Below are 26,158 nucleotides of genomic sequence, written 5' to 3' on the forward strand. Positions count from 1 at the left end.
AGGGCTAGAGGCGGAGCCTCGGAGGGCGCTCTGGCAAGAAACTTTGGTTATGGAAGATTCGCCAAATTTTGGTGGTGCCCTTTTTTCCCCCCCTGAGCATGAAAGATCCTTGCTTGGCCCGCGACACCTACTATCCTTAATTCCATCTTATCTCCTCGCCCTGGACGCCAGACCAAGGAATGAAATAAATGCAAACATTTATTGAACGCTGACTGTGGGGCAAGCTTATGCTAAGTAAGCTCTTAACATGAGTTTTTTCATTTAATGCTCACAACCTTGTTGCGTTGGTATTGTTACCACGTACATTTTACAGACGAGGACGCTGAGTCTGGGAGCTTAGGAAAGATAGCCAAAGCCACAATTGCACAGAAAGTGGTAGAGAAGCTGTCGTGGGCACCGGGTCCCAGTGTCCGCTTTCCGGCTCTGCACTGGCCAGAGCCTCCTCGAGGGTGGGCTGCACCTGCCGCGTCCTTCGCGCTTCCACTAGGGCCGCGCAAGCACTGGTGGGACTGGGCAGGGGGCGAGCTGGCGGGGCGCCAGCGATCACCTGGGCGGTAGATAAATATCTTTCCGAAGAGGGGGTCGGGGAGGAGGAAAGCGAACTGGGAGAAGGCAAATCACGCCGTGAGGCGGCCGCGGGGAGAATCCCGCCGAGACCGCAAGAGCTGATGATCAGGACTTTCGGCGGCTGAAGCGAGTGCTGCCAGGTGCCCACCTCGTTCCTGGTCATCCCCTGCCAGCCCACCCCCCATTCCCGGCGGTCGCGCAGAGTCCAATCCAAACTGAGGAATGCTGGGGCGGGGCCGAGTGGGGGCCGCAGTTGCTGTTAAGAGTTTAGACCAATCAGCCCTCGGCCCCACTTCTCTCGACCAGTAGGAAGTGGGGTAAGGCGCAGAGGTAGAAAGTGTGGCTAGAAGAGCAGGCGTCTGAGCCAATCAGCCGTGGGCCTCGTTCCCATTCGCCAACCAGCGGCAGGAGCGGGCCTGGGGGTGGGAGGCCGGGGCAGCTGTCAGGCTGAAGTCCGGCGAGCAACGCGCGGCGCCCGGCCGGGCCCTGGAGATGGTCGTCGGCGCCGCGGGCTGGTGGTGTCTCGTGCTCTGGCTCCCCGCCTGTGTCGCGGCCCACGGTGAGCGGCAACGGGCGGGGCGGGGCTGTGCTACGGGGCGGGCTGTCCAGCTTGCGCGCGGCTCGGGCGGGGGGCCACGGGTCACCTTGGGGACCCGCGAGTTCGGGCGGCTGGGTGGGTGGGTGCTGGTCCTTAGGAACTTGAATCGGGCGCAGCCTGAGCCTGGGCTCTGAGCCTCATCTCCCTACATCGAAGCAAGGCGCTCCCTTACCCCCACTAACGCCGACCAGGCGGCTGAGGGAGCGACCAAGAGGAGGAGAAACGAGGGACCACTAGAGATCCTGCATGCTGTTGATATGTATGTGAGCACATATGGTAACACACATCCCTACACGCGGGCTCACACGCAAGCACAGATGTACATAGACAACCTGTTTGCACCTACACAAGCACAGAAACATATATCACATACGTATACCACGCGTAATTTACACAGATGAGCAAATGCAAAGGCCAGGCAAAGATGTGCGTGTGTGTGTGTGTGGGGAGGAGGAGTAAGGGGGTGTTTAGTGCTAATCCAGGGAGGCTTCCTGGGCATGTATCTGTATCTGATGGCAAGTCCTCACTCCCAAGATAAAAGGATACATAGCCCATTGCCAAGCCAGTGGGGCTCTACCTGGTGGCTGATTTCGGCAGTAAACAAGGACAACTAAAGCCACAGTAAGTCCCACCCCGGCGCACAGTAGTGGTTTGGTGGTTTGTTGATTGACTGATGGACCGGTGGCCGCAGCTCTCACCCTTCTGCATTCCTCAGTGGGCTAAGGAAACCAGAGGCTCAAGTGTAGGTGAAACATTACACTTTGGTGCTAAAGAGAAGTTCCCACACCCCAGAAAAACCTGGTTCTGGCAATTCTCTTCCTCAGTGCAGTGGAGCTGGAAATAGTTGTTCATTCAACAACCCTTATTGTGCACCCACTATATCCTAGCCACTGTGTTAGGTAATGTGGATACAGCATGGAATGAGGCTATAAACGTATGGTCCTTGCTGTAGTGGAGGAGACAGACATTAAACAAAAAATTATGAATACTCTAGAATTACAAATTATATTGGAAGTATCAATGGAGAAAAAGTATATTTTGAATGGGCATAAAAGGAGGGCAGTCATAGAGCAGATTTCTCTGCGAAAGTGACTTTTAAGCTATGACCTAACAGATGAGTAGGAGTAAGCCAGGTAGAGAGGTAGGGGTGAGGTGAGGGTAGAAAGCCTCCCAGAGAAAAGCTTGCAAGAAGACTCAGAGTGAAGAAACTGAAAGGAGTCCAGTGTAGCTTGAACAGAGGAAGGAAATAAGGTTGGAGTAGCAGCCAATAACCAGATAGAGCAGGGCCTTGCAGGCCATTGTTAAGTGTTTAGATTTTAAGTGCAAAGGGAAGCTGTTGATGGGTATTGAAGCCATGGGAGTGGTGACATGACCATATATGCTTTAAGATGTTTTAAGAATATCCTTGGCTGTTGTTTGGGGAATGGACCTTAGAGAGCAAAAAGAGAAGGAGGTAGACTAGTCAGGACAAGAAATGATAGTCGTGGCCCAGGAGGATGGCAGTGGGACCAGAGAGTCAACTTTTCAGTTTTAATAGTGTTTTGTACCCAAACTAACACATCTTCACTTGGAAACTCTCAGGTCCACTTCAGAGCAAAGACAGATTAACCCTCAGAGATCACACTAGAGCTGTCTTCCTGGCTCACCTTTGCAAGCAGCAGCAGTTATAAATCTGTCTGTACTAACATTTACTAACTCTGTCTGTATCAACTCTATCCTCCCCAAGGCAGGGACCATCTATCTCACCCACCTGGAGGACCCACTTGGCTGAAACTGGGTCCTGAGGCCCTGACTATAGACAGCCTACTTGCAGACACAGGTCCATGGAGGCTTCTCATCTGTACTTTTTACTTTTCAGGCTTACGCATCCATGATTATTTGTACTTCCAAGTGCTGAGTCCTGGAGACATTCGATACATTTTCACAGCTACACCTGCAAAGGATTTTGGTGGCATCTTTGTAAGTTTGGGGAGGATCCCTCCTCTCTGATCCTGTCACCATCTTGTCCCCACTAAGCTGAGGTGATCCCTCTCCTCCCTCCAACCAATACTTGAGTGCTGGGACTTGGAAGGGAGCAGTGCAGGGGCTGCAGTGCAGGAAGGAAGGGCTTCCAGTTACTTCCCTGGGCACCACGGAGGGACCAACTGTCCTTGGAAACACAAAACAGTGAAAAACCAAGGGCCCTGCTAGCTCTACCTCTGAATGATGTAACTTAAGGCAAGTTACTTCATCATTCTGGCTCCGTACCAACTCCCTTGCCTGTCTCCTGGAAAGGGATAGGACAACTATTTTGTGAGAATGAAGTACCCAGCACACAGAAACCACTCCACACCTTTTCTTCACACCTTGTGAGGAACGGATGGATAGGATGTCAGCCTGGTCCTAAAGCAGGTGCGTCTCCTCACATGTCGACCTGTCTAAATGTCTTTCAGCACACAAGGTATGAGCAGATTCACCTTGTCCCCGCGGAACCTTCAGAGGCCTGTGGAGAACTCAGCAACGGTTTCTTCATCCAGGACCAGATCGCTCTGGTGGAGAGGGGGTGAGGAGTGGACAGGCACTGGCGCAAGGGAAGGGCAGGAATAGGAAAGCTCCTAAGGTCAATGATGGTGGCGGTCCTTTGAAATAGTTTTTAAATAACTCATCATTTTAAGTCTCTTTAAGGTTATCCATGCTTTTTGGCCATTTATTTATGAGCCTTTATGAAAAACTGTCCATGGTCCTTTCATCCTCCTAGGGTGGTGGCCTCGGGGAGGGGTAGCTAAGATCCTGCCTTTCCTTTGATCTCATCACCTTTTCCAGGGGCTGCTCCTTCCTCTCCAAGACGCGGGTGGTACAGGAACATGGCGGGCGGGCGGTGATCATCTCTGACAACGCAGTTGACAATGACAGCTTCTACGTGGAGATGATCCAGGACAGTACCCAGCGCACGGCTGACATCCCTGCCCTCTTCCTACTCGGCCGAGATGGGTGAGGGCTCCTTGTCTCTGGAGGTCAAGGGCAATCACCAGTCCCTCCCACAAGCCTCATCTTGGGGTGAACCAGTTGGAGGGTCAAAAGTCCTTGGGCTCTGGATGGAACTCCCAAGTGATGGGGACAGTGGGGCATGATGGGGTGCTGAGAAAGTGACCATCCCCACCTCTCTTCATGCCCTCCCAGCTACATGATCCGCCGCTCCCTGGAACAGCATGGGCTCCCATGGGCCATCATTTCCATTCCAGTCAATGTCACCAGCATCCCCACCTTTGAGCTGCTGCAACCACCCTGGACCTTCTGGTAGAAGAGTTGGTCCCACCTTCCAGCCAGCTCTAGGCTGGGAAGGGGAAATCCAGAAGTTCTGCTGTTTGGGACTTGGAGATAGCATTTGGGGATAGGTGGAGCCGGGTAGAGGAAAAAGGCTTGGGCCTCTGCTAGGCTAAGGGAAGTCACACCACTGTTCTCCCTTCCCCAGGGCCCCCAAGGGTGTCTCATGCTATGGGAAGATGCAAGAAACATGCCTCAGGGCTTATTGGCTAGAATCTGGAACAAAAGGGGCTAAAGGCAGATGGCCTGAAAGCCATCTGTGACCTGTCACCTCTCACCTGGCTCCAGCCTCCCCCACCCAGGGTCTCTTGTGTCCTTCACAGCAGTTACTGGGGTAGTTTAAGGAGCTGGTGTTTGAGGACTTAATAAACCCTCACTGACTTTTAGCAATAAAGCCTCTCATCAGGGTTGCAATTGTGTCCTAGGATAAGAGCTCATGGGTGGGAGGGCCTTCAAACTCACCCATCTGGCCCCATGCTCTTGTGTTGAGGGGAGGAGAATGAGGCCCAGAGACAATAAATGACTTGTCCAAGGTCTTTTAGGACCTCTACTCAGATTGCTAATCTTGGATCCCAACACAGCCTCCTTCTTAAGATCTTAGGAGCCATAGTCCCTGGGGAGAAGGCTCATCTTGCTGCCTAGTGCTGGGGAACCATGCTTGCCCATGGAGGATCCTTGCTCTGGGGATTTAGAACATCAGCAAAGCGGAGTGTAGGTGAGACCAGAGATGAGCCTAAACTGGGGAGCTAGAGCTCCCACCTCCTGCCATTATCTGATCTACCTTTCGAGCCTTTTCACCACCCACATGACTGCTGTGTGCTCCAGCAGTTTGTCAAGTCATTCTCCACCAAGCATGCCTTCAGAGCCTGTCACCACTCACATTTTATTGAGAAGAGTGGGCAGGCGGGGGTAGGAGGGGATGCTGGCTGCTGTGAAGGAGCAAGAACCCAATAGGCCAGACAGAAAGGCTCCACCTGGCTCATAATCCAGAGAAGGGCCTGTGGGCAGGCACCTGTCTTCCTAGGATCCCTTAGCAGGGGGATGTGAAGACCCCTTAGGGAAGATAGGCAGAAAGGCATCGCAGGTGATGGGTTATAATTCCCACAGCTTCCAACACAAGAGTGAGGGGTACTGCTAGTTTGGGGTTGGAGGTTACAGTCAGGGCTAATCTCTGAGTGTCTAACCCAGCTCTTCTAGTTTCTGGAAGACTTCAGTGTTCCTCTGCGGAGACCCTAAAGATGGATCGAGGCCAGGAGAGCCCCTAACTGACCCATATTCAATTGGTCCCAGGGAACCATTCGGAGCATCCTCAGAAGCACAGGCCTGTCACCCCCAGGTCTCAGCCATGCTGCCAGTCTTCAGTGGGAAGTGGTATGAGGAAGGGGTAATGATCGCCCACACGCCCCTTCTGAGGGAAGCAGAAGCCTTTTCTGTACCCTGTGGGGCCAGCCACTGTGCCAGGGCCTGAAAGGCAAGGCACAAAATAGAGATTCTGGAGTTTGGGGAAGGAGTTAGTCTCCACTCCCCCAGATGTCCAAGGAGAGGAAGGTAATTCCCCTGGCTCAGTGTTTCCTGGCAGAGACTTAGGGAAAGTGTTCTGGAGGCCCAGTTCCTCCTTCCTGCCTCACCCAGCTGTGCTAGTAGTCAGGCAGTTGCCTTATAAGCTACAACGATGGGAGGTGGGGAAGGTGAGGGCAATGCACCCCCTCTTCTTTCTTCTTCAATAAAGTAAGGCTGTTCTCAGACTGCCACTTTGTTACCCCCTCAATAGCAAGTAGAGACGGGTGAGGCCGCAGATGGATGGGAAGGTGCAGCCACGGGGCCAAGGGGGGAGAAATACTGTCAGGCCCTGACCTTGGTTCCAGCCGCTCACACTCTGGAATGGAGTACATCAGGAGGAGGCCAATTCTGAAAGGCTCAGCCACAGCGCAGAACCCAAGCCACTCAGCAGCAGTGTCCAGGGCATGAGGTCTGGTGGGGAGTGGAGGGTCTAGGGTCCAGCCTCTGTCCTACCCTCTGGCAGAAACAGCTGGAATGGGGGGCGGGGGGAAGCAGGCAACGGGAGTGGGGAGTTCCTTCCAAGCCTCTTCTCTGGGGGAAGGCCCCATTTTCTGGCAGAGTCTGGGGTAGGGCCCCTTCCAGGCATGGTGACATCACACATCGGTCATCTCGTCCCCCAGCTCTGCATCTTCTGCCTCTCCTTCTTCCTCCTCTTCATCCTCCTCCTCTGAGGTCACGTTGGGTTCATCAGCTTCTGCCAGGCATTTAGGGCAGGAACAGACAAACAGATAGTTCTCCCTGCAGCGGATGGGGGGATGGTGAGGGTGAAACGTCAGGCAGCTGCTGGGATAGAGGGTCTGAGCCCAGCTGCCCACCTCGTCCCCAGCAGGCACCTGAGGATCTTGTGGCGGCTGTGGCGGCTGCGCTCCCGCTGGCAGCAGTCTAAGTAGCTGATACAGATTTCCTGGAAGGCAGAGGAGAAGTGGGGTCTGACAGTCTGTGCTATTAGATGGGATGAGGGACTCCCCAATCACTACTCTATCTCCAACTTCTCCATCCCCAAGGGCCTGAGCTGCCCTTCAGTGACGGGGTGGGCTGCCCCGATCCATTCCTGTGTCCTCAGCAAGCAGGTCACTACAAGGCTCTAATCTACACATGAGGAGAGAGGGGATTGCAGTGAGCCTCAGGCCAGGCTTAAAGGCATTAAGGGCAAGATCAGTGGCCGGGTTTAGAGGTTATCTTGGTGAGATGCAACTTGTCCTGGAAGGTTCAACCAGACTGTGCAGCACTGACAACCAGGACCCCAAACCCACACTAGCTCCCCACAGTCCCAGCCACAGAGCCATCTCCTGCTTTCTTAGAAGTTGCAGTCCTTCGTCACAAGGTAGCTGGGGACAAGAACCTGGCACACGGCTGTTTCTCAAACACTGCTCTGAGGCTTTCTGGAGTAATTTTTTAAGAGGTGGGGTTAGAGCATATCTAGGGGCAAAAAGACTCATGCCCTGGGGTGTGGGGGGTTCAACTCAATAGCCAGAACTTAAGGCCCTAGCCACTGCCGCTCCCAAAATCTAGAGAACTTGCAAGGCCCACTGCCACCCCCCATGCTCCCCACAGCTCCCGGCCCCCTCACCTCTCCTGGCTTAATATCCTCCAGGGCGGTGACATGCAAAAGGAAGTTGTTTTCTGGGAAGGAGGTCTCTGCATTGGGGACACAGCTGTGGTTGCCTGGGTCATGAGAGGCAGGTAATGAGGATTGCTGACTAATAAAAACAGCCTCAACTCTGCAGAGCACTAGGTCCCATCCTTCCTTGTTTTCTGGAAGGATGGGATCTATCTAGGGCTGTGCAGATCCTGGAACTCAGGTTTCCTGACTCCCTGTCCAGTGCTCTTTCCTGAGACCATTGAGGCACAAGTGTATCCCACATCGCTCCCTCTCCCACCCCCATGTCTGCCCTCCTCACGGGCCACCTTGACTCTCAGTTGTGTTCCCAGTGTCTCACAAAAGAGGGACAGGGCTTTGAAAGGGCTGCCCGTGCCAGACCACTAACTCAGTCCTGTCTGCTACCGGCCATCTGGTAACAGGTGAGCCTAGCCCTCTGAGAGCTTAGTTTGGGAGGACAGAGTGGCTCTGGAACCTGGCAAGAGGATTTGCAGTGAGGAAACTAGAGGGTGGGAGGCTGGGAGCTAGAACAGACAACAGTCTGAGCGCACTACCCCTTCCCAGCAGGTGGGGACTGCCGGCTAGCCTGAGTTCCCTCCTCCCCGGCTCCTGAGGGCTCCCAGGCGCTCACCACACAGTCCCTGCCAAATTTCGCAGGGCAGTGGTGGTGCAGAGCTCATGCTTCCCTTGAGAAAAATCAGAGCTCAGTGCCCTGCAGAGCACAGGGCCTGCCCCACTGGGAGTTTTTATATATAAACATATATTAAGGCACCAGCAGTCCAATGAATGAATGAATGAAAAACTGATGGACCAAAAAGGACCAGAGGAATCTCCAAGGGAAGCTCAGATCTAACCCCACTCCCAGACTCAACCCCATCAGCCTAGAAGGAGCGATACAAAAGAGATGAACTGTGACCACGAGGGCACCGCTCCTCAATGTCAGGACTCACAGCAGCTCTGAAGCACAAAAAGGCCTGATCCTTCACAGTTAAGGAACTCGCCAGTTGCTGTAAGAAGTAATATGCAGGTGTTATTCTACCCATTTTATAGGGAAAAGGAAACTAGGTTTATAAGGAAAGGCACTGCCTCACCGTCCTGCCACCCTACCACACAAATGAGCTGATCCCAACCATTTCACCTGAACTTACATCTCTGAGGCATGAGCCTTGCTTTTCTGTAAATGATAGCACTCTATATGTCCAGCACTCCCCCACCCCCAGCATCGAGCCTTTGCACAGATCTCAGGCCCATTTCTCATCGGAGTGTCCCTCAGACAGATCTGAAGCTTCCCACAGGCACACAGGATTCTGTCCCCTATCAACTCAGATGTCCCTGGGGAAAACTGTGTCCACTATTTGACCACGGGGGTGGGGGGTGGGGGATGGGGGGTGGTGTCTCCATTTCACCCACCTGCCTCGATGTCCTTGTACAGCTGGTCAATGAAAGCATCCAGCTGCTCGCGGTCCTGTGGCTTCAGCTCCAGAGCGTCACAGGCATGGACCCACTGGCTCAGGGAGCTGGGGGTCCCAGGCAGCGGTGGTTGGAGAGCAGGAGGCCCAGCTAACAGGGCTCTCCACCTCCAGGCACGTTAAACCCATTCCTTTCTCCAGGGTGAGGGCCCCGTCTTCCCCACAGACCAAGAATCCCAATCGGAGCAGACTCCACCAGCTCAGTCTTTCTGACCCCCCATCACTATGTGCAATGTAGCACTCTGGCCACAGAGTTGCACCCTGTCCCACCTAGTCTTGAAGGGAGCTGTGGCTACCTTCCTTAGTCCATTTCCCACCCAAGCCCCAAGGGACAGGTCCAATGTATCTGGAACAGTGTCTCCTAACCTGGTCCCAATTCCTTGGCCATTGGTCCCAACAAGCGCAAAGAGAGACCGGAATCCATCTGGAGTGAACCACTGTGGGGGAGAAAAGAGATGAGCGCTCAGGTTCCAGCCACTTGTTTTTCTTCCTGATACAACTCTATGTTCAGGCAGTCTTCTGTGAGTCAGTCCCACCCCAACTCCCGAAGACCACGTCAGCTGTCGCTCGGCTGTCCCAGTAGAAAATGCTGACCCAGTTGCCCCTAGAGAGCTGGAGTGGCTGGGGAAGACACTGGTCCCACCCTCCTCACACTCACCTGGCTGAGTGCTTCCTCATAAAGGGCCTCTGTGAAGAGTCTCCGCAGAAGTTCCAGTTGGCCCTGGTTTAGGAAAAACAGGGAGAGACTTGCATCCCTGAGGATTTCCCATCAGCACCCAGGCGGGCCCAGACGACCTTGTGAGGGAAGGAAAAGGGCCAGCTCTGTAGACTGAGCTTTCCCTGGGGGCAAAGGAAGGCCACAGTCCTTATTTGCAAAGAGCCACGGCACTTCACTAGTCTACTTCAAATCAGAATGGCAAGCCCCAAATCCCTCCCTATTTTCCAGCCCTCATTGCCAGCAGGGCCAAGGAAGCATGGCTTCGAACACCAGTTCTCACCACCAACCTCCAGCCACCCCTAACTAGCCTCCAGACCAGCCCGACTCTCCCCCTCCACCCTTTCCTCAGAACTCAATGCAGGAAGACCCACCCCAGATGCCTTTTCACACATCGGCCTCCACCTTCACGCAGCTCCTGCGTGGAAATCCACTGGCCTCAGATTTTGTAATTCTTTGATTGGCAGTGGGTACTTACTGCTCCCTGACCCTGTGGCCCCCAACCCTCCATCTTTCATTATACCTGATACACCCACTGCTGTCCTATCATATCAGGGCACCCCTTCTTCCTCTATCATTATCCCACTTCCCAGTTTGGGGTCCACATTAGGTCATGAAGTTAACTAATGGCAGGAATGTTAAGTCCTCTGAATAGATTTTTCACTAGGAAGGGACCAAATGTGGGGCTCCCTCAGGAAGCCACAGAATATTCTAGGCTATTGGGGTGGAGGGGTCATGGGAAAAGACCAACCTTGAATTTGTCCCCCAAGAGTTTGTGGACAATTTCTTCCTCCTCATTGGCCGTTTTATTACAGAACTGGGAGAAGAGCCTGATCCAGCGATCCTTATCCTTAGCCTGCAGTGAACAGATGTTTCAGGTCACATTCACACACCCCTGTGCATGCATGTGCACACATGGACTCAGACACCACATCCTTACTGCCACTGTCACCCCTGCATCACACCTGAGCTTCCAGGTAGACCCTTCCGTTGATCTGGGACTTCCTTCCGACCCTGTATATCCCCAGCTATCTCCCCCAGCCGGGGCCAATCTAGCCAATTTAACACTTGAGCAACAATAGTAATAGGAGGGGTTAGCATGGCTTCTCTCACTTATGTAAGAGACACAATCCTAAAAAAGTGGTGCTTACAAACCCAATGCATGAATTGCTGCTGCACAAGAATGTCCTCTCAGAGGTCAAAGGCTATAGGCCAGATGAGTGCCCACTCCCCCTGCAGATGTATGGTTATCAACCCCTAAGGTTTCCGTAGGAAGCAGCTTCTCTTAGAAAGCCCAGAGGAACGCTGCATCCCAGCAGGAGACTGAGGCTGAGGGTTGAATGAAGCCTTTTCCGCTTCCCAGCAAGGGTCAGGTGGGCTCACCTGCTTCACTGTGGCCACCATCCGGGCCATCAGCATGATGCTAGCAGTCTCAGGGGGGTAGTGAACACTCCTGGGGAGAAAGAAAAAGGTTTGGCTCAGGAATTCCCTCCAAGTAGCGGATTTCAAGGATGTCCAGTCTGATTGCTACAGACTGGAGAGAGACAGTCATCGGCAAGGGCTTGGACAGGACTTTACATTCCTATAGGCTTAATGGGAAAGTGTAAAATGTTGAGGATGGTGGGACTGGCAGCTCAAACAAAAGGCAGAAGGCTGGGTAATGTGACCTCTGTAAGAATGGGGTGGGGGAATTCTAGGAGATGGTAACTTAAGAAAAATGGCTGCATCTGTTGAGCCCAGGCAGGGAGGCAGGGGAGGGAGGGGTAAAGGAAAGAAGAGATGAATGCCACCTACCTCCATGCCTCCTGCAGCTTATTGAGAGGATGCAGGGGGTCATCCTGGGAGGGGCCTGGGCACAGGACCCGATGGTATTGCTCAGCAGCTGCCAGCCGACATTCTGCACTGCAGTACATCACCTGTTGGAAGGTGGAGGTCAGCACCTCAGGCTGGTGAAGCACAGATGTCCCAGGTGGTACTCACCTCCTCTAACTGCATTCCTTCCACAAACAGCCCCTGAGCAGCAGCCCAGGGTACTGTGACACAAGAAAGCATACAGTGCTCTGGGGGCACATGAGGGGTCCCCTACTAACCCAGGCTTGTAAAACCATGGAAACAAAGAGAGCTTAGCAGGTAGAGGGGAGAGCCCCCCAGGATCTTAGGAAGAGGACAAGCTCCCATCCAGCCTATTTAGACAATGGGACTGGAACAAGAGGATGAAACTGCAACAGTAGCTGAGCCTTTCAACGTCTTATCCTACACTGTGGTTCTCAAGGGCTGTGACCAGTCCATCTTCGCTGCTGACTCCCCAAAGAGGACTTCAGTTAAGGTCTCTTCCATCAGTCCCTTTCTGGTACCCTCCCCAAGGACACTCACCTGGCAGTGGGGACAGTTCTGGTGGAGGTCCTTGCGCACAGTGCACAGCTCAGGGTGAGGCAGCACCTGGCCGGGTTTCCCCGTCAGCCTCCGGGCATTCTCCTCTGCCTTCTCCAGTGCCCGCAGGCAGTGGTCACAGGCTGAGCAAGAGAGCCAGACATGACAGTGTCTCGAGAGCAGGGTCCACATTTGTCATTTTCACAGCAGTATCCCAGGGCTACAATAGTGCCGGGCACAGAGTGGACGCTCACAATGTTTAGAAAGTGAGGAAATGAATATGTTAAAGAATGAAATGCCCTAACCGGTTTGGCTCAGTGGATAGAGCGTCGGCCTGCGGACTGAAAGGTCCCAGGTTCGATTCCGGTCAAGGGCATGTACCTTGGTTGCGGGCACATCCCCAGTGGGAGGTGTGCAGGAGGCAGCTGATCGATGTTTCTCTCTCATTGATGTTTCTAACTCTCTATCCCTCTCCCTTCCTCTCTGTAAAAAATCAATAAAATATATTAAAAAAATAAAAAAGAATGAAATGAAGGAATGGATTTCATATGCATTCAAAAGTAGAGGATTAACTAACGTCTTTCCTCTCTGGAGTCCCCACCCTGCCTGTCACAGGCACCCTGCTTCTCAATGGGACTTAGTCTGTGGGGCTCCCATCCCTTCCCCCAGACTGGGCTTTCCCCACATTTTGGAAAAAAGTGACCCTCCTTCCACAGTTTATCTCTGGCCTAAGAAAAGAGTGGGGGGAAGCATGTGGCTGGTTTCTGACCCTTAATGCAGCCTTTTCCACCAAGGGGCATGTGGCCTTTGGGCAGAAGGCTCCACTTTGGCACGGAGCCCTTCAGCATGACATCCAGTCCCTTATATTATTAGGGTGGACTCTGAGTTCCACCCGAGTGACAGCCCTCCCCCAGGGAGCACTTCGGAAGAGCCTCTTTCCTACAGGCTCACAGCCCCTAACAGCCTGAGATCAGACAGTGTTCTCGAGCAGTTCTCCAAGGGAAGACAGCCTTTCCTCCTAACATCCCAGGGACACCCACCAGTAGGGAGTATGCAGCTCTCTCCACGCACAGAGGCAGCTGGGCCAGCAGCCATGAGGCATGGGATGTGCTCACCTCGGTAGCGATAAAGTGCATTCCAGAGAAACTGTGCAGCCACCAGGGGCCGTTCTACAAAGATGGTCTCCCCCTTCCGGATCAGCTGCGTGGCAAAAAGCCCCTTTCCCTGAGAGGGCAGAGAAGGAGCAGGATGGCCATTAGAAGGGGCAGAGGACAGTTCCAAGGCTCCTGGAGGGCCTCACCCCCACATGCTACCTCTTAGCAGAGGCAGGAGGGTTCACGGAGCATGGTCAGCACCCCATTACTGCCTCCGCTCTGACCTACTTTCAGTCACACTTCTTTCAGCCTGTTCAGAGAAGAGGGCCCGGGATGTCAGCCATCCCAGAATACCCATGGGGGAATTTTTAGAATGGCCAAAGGAGGGCCAGAGCTCATAGCAGGCTGGGGCCTCCTGTACCAGGAGCTGGTAACAGCAGGGCAGCCTTCTCTGAGTCACCCACACGCTCCTCCAGGATCTGGGCAGTGATGCTACTATTAATGGTTGCACAGAAATCCTACACCATGGGAGAGGGAGGCCTAGTTTGGGGGAGAATGTACCCTATTTCCCTGGTTGGACGGATACTCACAGCACCTGGCATAGTACCTGGCACTTAACAACTTCTCAGAGGTTACTCTGAAAAGAATGACTAATCATAGCACTAATCCTAATGCTTATTTGCTTGAACTTTTGAGCTAATTGCTTCACTTCTTTGCATGTTTCCCACATGAAAAATGAGTATTTAATAATATTGAACAGGTATTTCCAGGATATAGCACAGGCCATGCACCCCATAAGCTCTAGCACCTTACTACTCCAAGTGAGGGGATGGACTGGCAGCCTGGGCATCAGCTAGGAGACCTTCAGAAATGCAGAATGTCTGGCCCCACCCCAGGCCTGCTGAATCAGAATGACTTTAAGAAGATGCCCAGGTGATTCATGTACACATCAGAGTTTGAGAAGTAGTACGTAGTCTAAAGCACCATACACATCGGGAAAAAGATGAAGGATGAGAAGACAATCGCTGAATTGCATCTCTCAGAGTGCAGAGGGGTTCAGGAGACAGCTTTAGAACCCAGGGAAGTTACTGGCCCCCCGAGGCATTTACTTCACGGTTCACTCAGAGAAGTGCCTTGCAAACACTGAATTGTCACAAAAGGGAGAGAGAAAAATGATCAGCACAGCAGTTAAATGTCCTGTCATGTGGCCTCACGGGTAGCACCCTGTCTTCTAGCATTGGCACTCTGGCTAGACAGGGACACCTCCCCAAGTCAAAGCAGCAGGAAGTGCAGACCAGAACAGGCCCTGCGCAACCCATGAGCCACAAAGCTCAACCATCTGAACAGCTCTGGGAGCTCTCACAGGAGAGTGGGGCCGCTGGAGCAAAAACACTGGGCAAAGCCGTGGATGCACTTTGGTTGTCTTCCTGAAAGCCCCACCCCGTACCTTGTGGCCCCTGGGACCCAATCTCCCAAAATGAAATTTGGCCTTCTGCTACGGGACACAAAGATGTGAATGTTATCTCTGACAATCTCAAATCTCAGTATTAGATAAATATTGATCTCTTTCTTGAGGACCAAAATGTAGACAATATCTAGTAATCAAAACAAAATGAAAAGCAGAACTGTTCCTCTATAAAACCACACATTCCCCCAAACATATGAAAGTGTTTCAAGAAAACAGCTCTAATTCATATTTCCAAGAAGCTTGGAGAGAACTGAACCTGAATGGAAAGGGCACAAAGTATGCAAATATATTTCCAATTTGGCAAATAAATAAAAAATGTTGTACAAAACTCTAAGACTGCACTAAATTTTTTAAATCTTTATTAAATGGATGATTTTATAAAAAAATATAAATTGCCAAAACTTAATTCAAAAGTAAGAAAGCCTCGCCTGGTTTGGTTCAGTGGATAGAGCATCAGCCTGCGGACTGAAGGGTCCCGGGTTCGATTTCAGTCAAGGGCACATGCCTGGGTTGCAGGCTCAATCCCCAGCAGGGGGCATTCAGGAGGAGTCGATCAATGATTCTCTCTCATCATTGATGTTTCTATCTCTCTCTCTCCCCCCTCTCTGAAATCAATAAAAATATATTTTTTAAAAAAGTAAGAAAGCCTAGAAGCCTAGACAGACTAAAAAGCAGTGCTGTTTTCTGGCTGATGTGTACCAGTATGGCATTCTGATTGGCATCACTGTATTTGATCAGGTTTCTGTTGTGATTAGTTACGTCCCTGGCATAAGAGTTGGCAAATTTTTAAGAAAGCATTCTTGCCAATATCCACAGAAGCAATAAAGTGATCAAAACTATCCCATGTGAAGCTCCTAATCTATATGGTTTTATGAGCCAGCTCTGTCAGACGAAAGAATAATTCTCATGCTATTTAAACTATACAGTAATGTAAAGCTTCTCCATTTTACTCAAAAAACAAAACATAACTGATGTGGTAACTGGGGAAATTACACAAAATAAAATCATAAACCAATCTCATTTGATGACTGTAGATGCAAAGAGCCTACTATCTTGTCACTAAGTCTGGGTAGATGTATGCTTTTCTCCAGCAGCAGGTCGGGTGTAGTCATGGGGAGGGCAGCCAGCTCATTCTTCCAGAGCTGGGATTTTGACAGGATAATTAGGCAAGGAGAGTGGCTGGCGTAGTAATGAAGTGAGAGGGAAGAAGTGAAGAAAGAAGGGGGCCGAGAGATGGGAGGCTAAGTGATGGTAAAGGTGAAAATTTCTGCATGCCAGGAGTGCCGGAATGAGACACTATCCAAGTGCAAGCCAATCAACACTAGAGGCCCTGGGGGGAGATGGAGGTGTGAGCAGCTCCCCAGATGCAAGGGAGTGGAGTGCCATGCACGGAGAGGAATGCTCCCTGTCCCCTGGGCAGAAAAGGGGCAATGGAATTGGGTTGGGCCTCTGACATGTTGGGCAAGGGCTAAGGATACACACAGCCCCTCCACAGGATAAATGAGTCAACCTCTAGTAAACAAAGAAATGCCAATGAGAACAAAGCAGTACCATTTTGCACATATCAATCAGCAACGGCAACGATCAGGGAGGAAATCCTCAGTGCTGGAGAGAACAAAAGGACGTGTGCTGGGAAATGAGCTGCCCGATCTTTGACCTCCGGGAAAAATCAGATGGAGCGCAAGGGCCTATAGATCGGGTTTGGTTGTGGACACTGCCGCCCTCCCGGGAATTCAACTAAAATGATTATTTAGCTCTTAAAAACGAATACTCAGAAATAGGTTTAGGAGACGGGAAGATTTACTGCTGCATCAAAAAGCCGTTTCTAAAAATGTGACCGCACATATCTGCACAAGACTAGGATTGCCGGTGATTTTTCCCCCCTTCTTTCTTTACATGCAAGTTCACATTTCTTACGACGAACTTTTAAAAAAGCAAGAACAAAAGTGACAAAATCACCTCACTCTCCTGCTCCACCCCTCCAAATGCTCCCAGGGGCTGCAGGCTCCGGTCCAAGCGCTCCCCGGCCCTTCCTCACCCCAATCCCTCCAGAAAGTTCCCCGAGGGCCCCCGTTTTTTCAACCCCGTCCCCTCGGCTCACACATCCCCGCCCACGGCGCCAGGGGCCGAGGGGCACCGATCCGCGTCCTGGGTCGGGAGCCCCGGGACCGCCCCCCACCCCCCGGCCCCGCCTGCCGCAGCCGGCCCGGTTCCGCGGAAGGGGGCGCGCACGGAGGCGCGGAGGCCCCGGCACAGCGCGTGACCGCCCCGAAGCCTGTGCGCGGGGACAGACCGAGCGCCCTCACCCCCTCCCCGCCGGCTGCGAGCCGCCAGGGTCCCACGGGGCTATTCCCAAGGCCGGATGGGGTGGGGGTCTTCTCCAGCCTCACCTTGGAGCTGCTCACGAAGCGAACTTCCACGGAGACCCGGGCCCGGCCCGCCACGCCCATGCAGAAGGAGAACACGTCGCACATGGAGGCCGCCATCTTGGGCGCGCCTCCTCCTCCTGACCCTTGACCCGGGCCCGGGAGGCCCCGCCCCCACTGGCCCCGCCCCCGGTTTGGCTGCTGGGGTTGACCCACGCGCGAATCCGAATTTGGGTCCGTGTGATCTATGTTTAGATCCACTGGTGTGTGGACTGGGTGGAGCTGGGCCTGCCTTTGTGCTTTTTAAACGAATGTTTTTATTGATTTCACAGAGGAAGGGAGAAGAAGAGAGAGAGAGAAACATCAATGATGGGAATCATTGATAGACTGCCTCCTGCACACCCCACATTGGGGATCGAGCCTGCAATCCCTGCATGTGCCCTGACCGGAATGGAACCCTGACCTCCTGGTTCGTAGGTAGATGCTCAACCACTGAGCCACGCCAGCTGGGTCTGCCTTTGTGCTTTTACATTTGTGCAGTTTTGCATCTGTCTGTCTTTGTGGCCAGGATGGGCCTGTATCAGAGCTGGTGTGCTGTATAGTTTTGTTGTGTGCATCTGTGTCTGAGTTCATGTTTGTGTGTCTGTTGTCTCTGTCCATTCACTGGCGCGTCTTGACTAAAGCAGGTCTTTGGACCCAGTCGAGGGGTAGGACAGCAGTGGGCAGAGTTACTCCTATCCTCTCTAACCCTCAACCTGAAGGGAAGGACTAGCTTACTCCACAAAGTCTGGCACAATATTTCCCTTTTCCGTGGGCCCTCTGGCAGCGGGGCAGACAGTCCTACCAATGATCAAGTTGGACCTTTTCCTGTCTCAGACTCTTCAGCGGCTTAGGGACTTTGCAGCCGGGGCAAGGGGCGGGGTGGAGTAGGATCCATGGTGGACGTCATGTCTGAGATCCCCTAAAATTATATGCAAGTGAGTATACATATGCACATTGTCCTGACAACAAGAGAGGGGCTGTTTTCTCATTCAGGACCCCAGGAAGCTGCAACCACTGATCTCTAAGTCATGGGTCCCCACAGTCAGGCCTGACCACCATACCCTGTTTCCTTGTCTTCCAATTGATTCTGTACGCTTGAAAAGGGACCTGTGTCTGCTTCTGCCGTGGTCTCATGGCGACATTTGGGGATTGAGTAGAGCCCAGTTACTGCTGAAAAGGTAACTGTTGATTTAAAAAAAAAAAAAAAAAAAAAAGTGAGCCAGTTGTTCCTGAAAGAGGCAGAAAAGATTCAGCTGGGTTCTTTGATTAATGGAGTTGCCTTTGGGTCCAGCATTAGGGAGGATTGCCCTGAAGATGGGTACAGAGAAGCGTTCTTGGAGCTGGACTCTGGCCTCCCTCACGCCTACAGCCTGGTGTCCAGGAGAGGATGGTCCACTGCTTTGAGAAGCAGGTGGTTTTCCAAGGCTGACTCTCCTGCCTGCCTTTCCTCTCTCAGAAAACTAGAGCAGCAGGGACCGTGCCCTCTTTCACCACCAGGTGGCAGGGCAGGCCTCCTTCACCAGCTCACCTCTACATTCTAAAGAAATACCCTCAACAGCGCCCCACCCAGGAATGTGGAGCCTGAGAGAAATCTACTCTGGAAATGCCTGTGACTGTCTTCTCTGAGGTAGGCTGTCAGTTAGGCTTCTTAGAGACAAACCAAGCAGATTCCGGGGAAGGAAAGGGAACTATGAGTCAGGGTAGTGAAGAGGGGTAAATAATAACTGTTTTATGAAAAAACAGCAGAGTTTATGGCAAAATGCCACCTTGGCAGAGGAAGAGGCAAATTACTGTATATAAAAATGAGGAGGTGGGGGTGTCAAGGTGGGAAGCTAGAGAGAAAGATGGTGGTCAGGGTAGCGTGTCTGCTTCAAGGAGGCACCTGGGCCTGAGCCCCTTCTGAGAGTTATGACAGTTCAGACAAAACAAGAAAGCTTTGGGGAACCTTGTGAGGGGAAGTGGACTAAATAGCCTACCTTTCCCTCTTTTTTTTTTGCTGTCAACTCTACCATTTCTGTCGGGGAAGAGTTTTCTATGCCCAGAATTGATTCAAGGAGCCTCTCTCTGCTCCACAACCAGGCCAGGAAGAGATTAATCCCTGGGGAAGCCAGGGCTGCTACAGGCACCACCAACCCAGGTGAAGGGGTCTATAAGCCTTAACAGTTGCCACACACTTAGCACTGGGCCTGGCACACTGTAAGTGCTTTACAGACATCATCTTAGCCCTGGGAGCTCTAAGCTATCAACACACTCATGACACAGGTGAAGAAAAAAGGCTCAGAAGTTCAGTAACGTGGCCAAGGACATAGCTGAAGGTCAAAGTCTGTGCTGCTGACCATTACATTATTGCAGCTCCCAGGAGTCAATATTGAAATGTTCTCAACGGTTCAGATTTCTCTGGTGCCCGTTGACCCCGATGAGACTCTTTGTTAATATGTAGAGCAGGTCGGTCCAGTGGGTGTCCCCAGGAAGAGCTAGCCCAGGCAGCCTGGGTTGAGCCTTCATCCCAATCCTCAGCTGTCCCCTCCTGACTCCGTGTCTTCTCTCTGGATGATGGTGTCAGAGCTGCTGGAGGGCTCGTCTGGGGAGGCAGCCATGGCAGACACAGCTGGTGGTTTCAGCCTTTGCTGCTTCTGATACTTGACCCTGCGGTTCTGGAACCAGACCCTCACCTATAATTGGAGGCCGTGGGCAAAGATCAGAGTGTGACTAGCCATTCTCATTGCTTCCCCCATTCCTACAGTACCCACTCCACTCAAAATTGGCTCTTCCATTTAAGGGAAGCATTGCCACCAGCACATCTTTTCCTTAATTCCAGTTGCCATTCATTCATCGTTCATCCAACAAGTATTTTTTGAGCTTCTATTATGTACTAGGCACTACTCCAGGTGACGGTGATACAGTGGTGAGCAACAGAGGCATGGTCCCTGCCCCCATGAAGCCCACAGTCTAGGAGAGAGAGAAACTAATAACAAGCATGAAAACAAGCACATAGATAAATGCAAGTGGGGGTAAAAACAGGCGTTTGAGTCTTTCTGAGACTCAGTGGATAAGAGGCCAGCCTGGTGGGGACCGAGAAAAGCAGGCCAGGGCAGGGTATGAACTGTAGGAAGGTAGAACCAAACTTGGAGTATTTGAGGACCAGGAAGGAGGAGAGCATCCCTGGCACAACCAAAAGTGAGAAGAGAAAGTAAAGGAAGAGAAAATGGAAGAGGCCGGTGAGGACCAGATCACCCAGGACTGTGAAGGTCAGGGGCAAAGAATGTCAACTTGAAGGCTTTTAAGTGGAATGTGACATAGTCCTATTTACTTGTTGAGTCTTATTTACATGGCACATCTGGCTGCTGTGTGCAGAATGGATGAAAGGAGATGCAGGGGGGTGACAGGGAGGTTCTTGCAGGTGATCCAGCAAGAGCTGGGGCTGATAGGACTGGGGCTGATAGGACTGGGGCTAATAGGACTGGGGCTGATATGGACTGGGGCAATGGAGAGAGATGAAGCGATTCCCGCAGTATTTTGGAGTAGAGGTGACAAGGCTTGCTGACGGGTTGGTAGCGGGAGAGAAGGGGAAATCTAGAATGACTAGGTATTGTGAGCAGCTGGAGGGATGGTGGGGTCACATGTGGGGAGAGGGACAGATTTGGGGAGGGGAAAAACGTCAAGAATTGAGGTTTTAGACGTGTTAAATTTGAAATGCCTATCCGTAAGACATCCAAGTGGAGACCTCAAGAAGGGAGTTAGATGTACAAGTCAGAAAAGGGAGTCCTTGGCTTATAGATGGTATTTCAAACCATGAGAATAAATGAGATCAGCTAGGGAGAAAAATTTGAAGTCACAAAGAGAAGAATAGCCTACAAAGGCAACAGAGAAGTGGGCAGAGAGCTGAGAGGAAAACCAAGAGAGTGTGTGTCTGGAAACCAGGAGAAGAGTGTGTTTCAATGAGAAAAGGAGCAGCCAGCTGTACTGAACGGCGGAAGAAAAGAAAGGACCACATCTGTTGACTTTGGCAACACAGAGGTCATTAGAGACCCGGATGAGAAGTTTCATAGGAATGGACGGGAAAGAGTTCGCATTGGAAAGAGTTAAGGAGTAGATGGGAAGTGAGGACATGGGGACATAGCTAGTTCTTGAGAAGTTTGTGAAAAGAGCAGAGAAATGGTGCAGTAGCTGGAAGGGAGTATGGGTGTTAAGGGAATGTTTATTATTTTTAATATTCAGTTATTTGAGTACCTACTTAATTTCACTGCCAGCTCCTTATTTAGCACAAAAATGTAAAGTTCTAGGTTAATATTTATAAACTAGAGGCACAGTGCACAAAATTCGTGCATGGGTAGGGTCCCTAGCCGCTGCTGGCTGCCAGCCACGGCCTTCCTTCACACCCACCTTGGCCTGGTGCTGCCCACTCACCTGCTCCACCATCCCACCACGGTCCTGCTCTCATCAGGGCCCATTGGGCCGGCAGCGCCTCCACTACCACCCACTGCCAGCACCATATCACCGACACCCGCCATGTTCTGCGCCCCACCCCGGTGGTCAATACATGTCTAACTTCTGGTCAGTTGAACTCCCGCCTGTAGGGACAATTTGCATATCAGCCTTTTATTACATAGGATATTATGTGATGCTTCCGTAATGTAATTTCAAACGGGGCTATTTTTCTCATTCATGCAGAGAGTATGCCAATGAACACATTTCGTGCCGCTCAGGAGTTTGCTCGTGTTTTGCGCGCCATCTGTTAAGGACCGCTCACGAGTGTTCGCGTTTCTCACGCCCATGGAAAAAGGAGCGAATCTAGATGCTTATGTAAATTTTGTTTGGTCCCTCTTCATAGAGGAAAATGTTTTACGCAGTACCATACGTTAAAAAAGTACTAGGGACTTTAATTGTTTAATTGTTTTTGTAAATAAAAATGTTATAATTATTGAAAAACAACGCCTAAAGTGCATTATGATGATTTAAATAATGTGCAGTTTGCCCCCAAACGTGCGGTCCCTGGCGTATGTCTTAGAGATTTCCATGCGGTACGTAATGTGTTAATTAGGCCTGCCTCCCCCAACGGCCTGGCACAGAAGAAGGAAGCCTGTTTCTTCATCCCAACCACCAGGGTCTCCCAGAGAGCAGTGTCTGTCCCCAGGTGCAGCCTGGGCCCCAGGAGGCTCTGTTCCTACCTGGTTCTCTGTAAGGTGGAGCCGGGCTGCCAGCTGGGCTCTGTTCTTTCCTACGAGATTGTGCTGTTTTGCAAACACCTTCTCCAACTCTTCCAGCTGCTCCAAGTTAAACATAGTTCGAATCCTCTTTTGGGGTCTCTCCGTGTCCTGAAGGTCCTCACTTGGGGCCCAGCCTGGGGGACTCCAGAGGCCTGGGCAGTGAATCAGCTCCAAACCTAAAGAGTAGGAGGGGAGGTTAACCAGCACCCACCTACTCACCCAGCACCCACAAGCCCACCGCTCCATGGCCCGGCCTTGCCCTTGGCTGGGTAACACAGCAAGGGGCATAGTGGGAAGAGACTGCACAGAAATAACAAAACAAGTGAGACAGAAGGGACAATGTTGTGAGACTCCTGCCTCCACGATTCTCCAGCTGAGTGGCTTAACTTCTGACCCTAAGAGAAGTTGTTGAACCTTCATCTCTCCTTGCCCTCCACTCCTTTCCTTGGCTCTCTCAGGGACCCCACAGGATGAGCAGAGAAGGGACTCTTAAGGGTTCCCCCTTTTTGTTCATCAAACAAATACTTTTTGAATGTCTGTGTGTCAGGCATGGTTCCAGGACAAAATAGAAAAATCTCCGTATAACAATAGAAAAGGTAAAGAAGATATTGAGTATGTCAGACAGTGATTAATACTAGTGAGAATATAGCAGGAGAGGACGGTGAGTGTGTGTGTCTGTATGTTGGGGGGAGGATAATTTGCATTTTTAGAAAGGAAACTGAGGTGATATTTGAATAGGGCCACTATATGCAGTTTGTGCCCTGCACAGGGGTACCCAGCTGGGAGGGTAAGTGGAGTCTGAAATTCTGCTCGCTCTTCACAGGCCAATAGTTGCCCCCTGACAAGGTGCTGTGTCTGCCTGAAGGAAGGGGTGACTTTTCCCAGTGCACACACAGGTGCTATTCAGCTCGCCGAGATGTAGACAATGGAGATGAAAATTCGTCCACCAGGGGCAGGTACCTGAATTATAACGCGAAAGGAACGAGAAAGTGGACCATTTGGCTGTCTGGGAGGGGAGTGTTCCAGACAGAGGAACGGAAGTGAGTGCTAAGACCCCCTCAGCTTCCATTAGTCTTGGGGAGGCTCCTAGGGCTGCAAACTGCTCCAGTGAAGGGAGTGAGGCCAGGACCATGGCTGCCCAGGACACCAACCACCGGGCAAACCAGACTTACCGTAAGTGTAAGCAACATAGCAAGAGGTGAGACACATTAATAGGGTCTGATTTAATAAAGTATGGTGCACCCTTACAATGGACCACTCCGAGGTGTAAAGAAACTCTGTGTGGATTGATATGAAAAAGTAAAGCACAGAGCAGTGTGTCTAGTATGGGGGAAAACATTTGTGTGTGTGTATTCAGGTATTAAATATGCATAAAGTACTTCTGAAAGAATCAAGAAAGGCGTCATGGATTGCTTGTGGGATGCGGGTAACTAGGTCTTTGAAGGTCAGCCACCTAGTGGTAGAGGGAATTTCTCCATCTCTTAGTAAACTTTTTTTTCTTCCTGAAATCAGATACTGTATTAGTAAACATTTTGACATTTGAACTGTGTGAATGTAATAGCTATGCAAAAACGAACTTGGAAAGGGGACAACTTTAATGTAAAGTAGTTACGTGCAATTCAGACCTCAGATGGGTGAGGAGGTTAGAAACCGTGGCGGGGTGCGATGGGGCTGGCTCCCGTCTGCAGTGGCATGAATTTGGATGGGGTCGGGAACCCAGGGTTTCTCTCCAACATGGGTGGGAGGCATAGCCCTCCAGAGCCCTGAAAGCACTCTAAGAAAGCAGGCTCAGAGAGGTTCAGGGTGGAGATGAGCTCGCAGAGGCGTGAGCAGTGGAGGTGGCACTGGGGCCTGGGGATGGCCAGCTCCCAGCAGCTCCCCGCTGACCTGCACCACCTGTAGCATCTGCTCCTCCCGGCTAAGACGGGGCCATGGAGTCACCATAAAGGCTGCTTTGGGGAATAGTCTGCGCCACCAAGCATGGTCCAAAGGGGGTGTGGGAGGGAGCAAATCCCCCGTGGAGGACGCCGAGCCCCCTGCAGTCCCAGCGCTGGCCGTGGTAGCCTTCCGAGCCCCGCTTGGGCCCGCCGGCACCTCTCGCTCCGCACCCGCCCTCACACTCAGCTTCTCCCACCTCAGCAGCCTGCGGGGGAAGCCTGGCGCCAGGGGCTGCTCTCAGCCAGCCCTCCGGGGCCTCGGTTTCAACTGCAAGGTCAAGGGTCATAGGGCCCTTTCCACTCCGATCGTGTGCGGTTCCCAAACTCATGGACTAATCCTCTAACCTGTGCAAGTCACTGTCGGGGCCTCACTCTCCACCTACCCCGCCTGCTTCCCGGGGCACCTCATACCTGTGACGCCGAGGCCCTGGAGACCGCCGAGGTGAGCCGCGCGCAGCCCCAGCGCAGGGGGCTGGGGGGACGGCTGGTAGAGCCCCAGGCTCGGGTAGGCGGGCAGCCAGGGAGCGGGGTACGCGCCGGGCAGACCCGCGGCGGGAGACCGGGAGGGAGCCTTCCAGATGCCCGAGGAGGCAGGGGCGCGGGCGGACAGCAGGGAGGCGGCGGGCGCGCGGGGCGCTGGCCTCGCCAGGATGGCCTCGACGGAGAAGGAGGACGCGAGGTGTCGGGGAGCGCGGGACCTGCCGGGGTCGGCGCGGGGCCCGGGGGCGGGAGAGCAGCCTGCGCGCGGGCACTGGGCCTGGTCACTCGCCGGGCTGGGCATGGCGCGGCCCTAGCCGGGACGGTGCAGGGGGCTGCGCGAGAGGCGAGGGCGAGCACCCTGCAAAGGGGAGAAAACTTGCTGGCGTCGGAGCGCCCCGGTCTTGGGCGAGGGCTCTTCAATTTGGCGGGCGGGGCGGGGATGGGCGGGGTAGGATGGGCGGGGCGGGGTAGGGCCGCCTTTTTCCCTGCGGCCCAGGCGGGGCCGCCCGCGAACTGCGGAGCCCGGACCCGCCATACACTATGCGCTTAGGACGCCCAGTTCCCCAGTTCGGGGCGAGCCAAGGGGCGCGCGGCGCCAAGGACCACACTCCCTGGGTTCCTCCGCATTTAAAGGTGCCCACCCGGTGCGGTGCTGGGGAGGAGCCCTGTCGCTCGCTGGTGATCGTGGGCGAGCCACCCCGCCACGAGGCGCCCCCAGGCCTCTGCTTATCTTAGAAGCAGAGGCTCCAGCCAGATTCACCTGATACTGCGCAGCCCTTTCATGTTTAAGCAATTACATGTGGATATCTTGCTTATAAGCACAGTGAAAAGTAAATTGTCCGCTCTGTCCCTCCAGCCGCTTACTTTCCCTGTCTGCCGACACCGTTGTTTACCAACTTCTTCCAGGAACTTTCTGTGCCCACATTACCTAGGCGCCACTGGAGAAATCTGTCCTCTGTCCAGAAAGGGGGAGGGAAGAACTGTAACGGTTTCAGATTTAAAAATACTAACCTATTGTCGATGTATGGGGGTTGACGGCCTACAAAACTCCTGTGTTATGGAGTTGGCGGGCAGGCATTCTATCCCTGTTTTCCTCATGGGTAACCAGTACTTGCTAGCTGTTGTTCTTGGTTAAGTTACAAGTTACTGTTTGTCTTTCCTCACCTGTAAAATGGTGACGATAGTAGCTACTTCATGGGGTTGCTGTGCAGATAACGTAAGTGCTGCAGGTAAAGCATTCAAAATTAGCCTGTGCATGGGGGGCCCTCTGCTGTGACTGTGGGGCTGGGAGGGATGGGTTCCTGGCTGCCCGGCTAAGGATGGCTTTCTGCTTCCCCGAATCAGTCAGTCCCTGATACTGAAACGACTCTATCAGGTGCAGG

General features: G+C 52.5%; 3 protein-coding genes across 4 annotated transcripts; 1 reads left to right on the plus strand and 2 right to left on the minus strand.

Moving 5' to 3' along the window:
- Positions 1–960: 960 nt before the first annotated feature.
- PRADC1 (protease associated domain containing 1) lies at positions 961–6,213 on the plus strand. The gene is made up of 5 exons (XM_036334124.1): positions 961–1,126; positions 3,024–3,124; positions 3,598–3,707; positions 3,968–4,135; positions 4,325–6,213. The coding sequence occupies exons 1-5, from the start codon at positions 1,060–1,062 to the stop codon at positions 4,443–4,445; spliced, it is 567 nt and encodes a 188-aa protein (XP_036190017.1). The 5' UTR covers positions 961–1,059; the 3' UTR covers positions 4,446–6,213.
- Positions 2,663–17,245, minus strand: SMYD5 (SMYD family member 5). 2 transcript variants are annotated; one of them, XM_036334122.1, is made up of 13 exons: positions 17,135–17,245; positions 13,298–13,406; positions 12,186–12,325; positions 11,607–11,728; positions 11,196–11,265; positions 10,564–10,668; positions 9,756–9,818; positions 9,464–9,534; positions 9,039–9,145; positions 8,579–8,635; positions 7,599–7,693; positions 6,862–6,932; positions 2,663–6,766 (listed from the first exon to the last, which is right to left on the minus strand). In XM_036334122.1, exons 1-13 carry the CDS (start codon positions 17,228–17,230, stop codon positions 6,622–6,624), a joined length of 1,251 nt encoding a protein of 416 aa, XP_036190015.1. In that variant the 5' UTR covers positions 17,231–17,245; the 3' UTR covers positions 2,663–6,621. The 2 variants fall into 2 exon arrangements, with proteins under 2 accessions (XP_036190015.1, XP_036190016.1); XM_036334123.1 differs by lacking the exons at positions 7,599–7,693; positions 8,579–8,635 and having other exon boundaries at positions 2,663–6,932.
- Positions 17,246–19,137: 1,892 nt separating this feature from the next.
- Positions 19,138–25,077, minus strand: NOTO (notochord homeobox). The gene is made up of 3 exons (XM_036335515.1): positions 24,708–25,077; positions 22,321–22,535; positions 19,138–19,824 (listed from the first exon to the last, which is right to left on the minus strand). The coding sequence occupies exons 1-3, from the start codon at positions 25,075–25,077 to the stop codon at positions 19,666–19,668; spliced, it is 744 nt and encodes a 247-aa protein (XP_036191408.1). The 3' UTR covers positions 19,138–19,665.
- Positions 25,078–26,158: the final 1,081 nt, after the last annotated feature.

The sequence above is a fragment of the Myotis myotis genome, unplaced genomic scaffold, assembly GCF_014108235.1.
Source record: "Myotis myotis isolate mMyoMyo1 unplaced genomic scaffold, mMyoMyo1.p scaffold_m19_p_14, whole genome shotgun sequence".
NCBI classification, from domain to species: domain Eukaryota; kingdom Metazoa; phylum Chordata; class Mammalia; order Chiroptera; family Vespertilionidae; genus Myotis; species Myotis myotis.

Excerpts from the sequence above, each read along its gene's own strand:
- PRADC1 (XM_036334124.1), top strand. The coding sequence starts at position 1,060 with ATGGTCGTCGGCGCCGCGGGCTGGTGGTGTCTCGTGCTCTGGCTCCCC. Across the intron at positions 1,127-3,023 it reads CGCCTGTGTCGCGGCCCACG|GCTTACGCATCCATGATTAT; the intron begins GTGAGCGGCAAC and ends TTTACTTTTCAG. Across the intron at positions 4,136-4,324 it reads TTCCTACTCGGCCGAGATGG|CTACATGATCCGCCGCTCCC; the intron begins GTGAGGGCTCCT and ends ATGCCCTCCCAG.
- SMYD5 (XM_036334122.1), bottom strand. The coding sequence starts at position 17,230 with ATGGCGGCCTCCATGTGCGACGTGTTCTCCTTCTGCATGGGCGTGGCG. Across the intron at positions 12,326-13,297 it reads TGCACTTTATCGCTACCGAG|CCTGTGACCACTGCCTGCGG; the intron begins GTGAGCACATCC and ends TCTCTTGCTCAG. Across the intron at positions 6,767-6,861 it reads AGCCGCCACAAGATCCTCAG|GGAGAACTATCTGTTTGTCT; the intron begins GTGCCTGCTGGG and ends CATCCGCTGCAG.
- NOTO (XM_036335515.1), bottom strand. The coding sequence starts at position 25,077 with ATGCCCAGCCCGGCGAGTGACCAGGCCCAGTGCCCGCGCGCAGGCTGC. Across the intron at positions 22,536-24,707 it reads CCAGGGCCTCGGCGTCACAG|GTTTGGAGCTGATTCACTGC; the intron begins GTATGAGGTGCC and ends CCTACTCTTTAG. Across the intron at positions 19,825-22,320 it reads TCCACCTTACAGAGAACCAG|GTGAGGGTCTGGTTCCAGAA; the intron begins GTAGGAACAGAG and ends CTCCAATTATAG.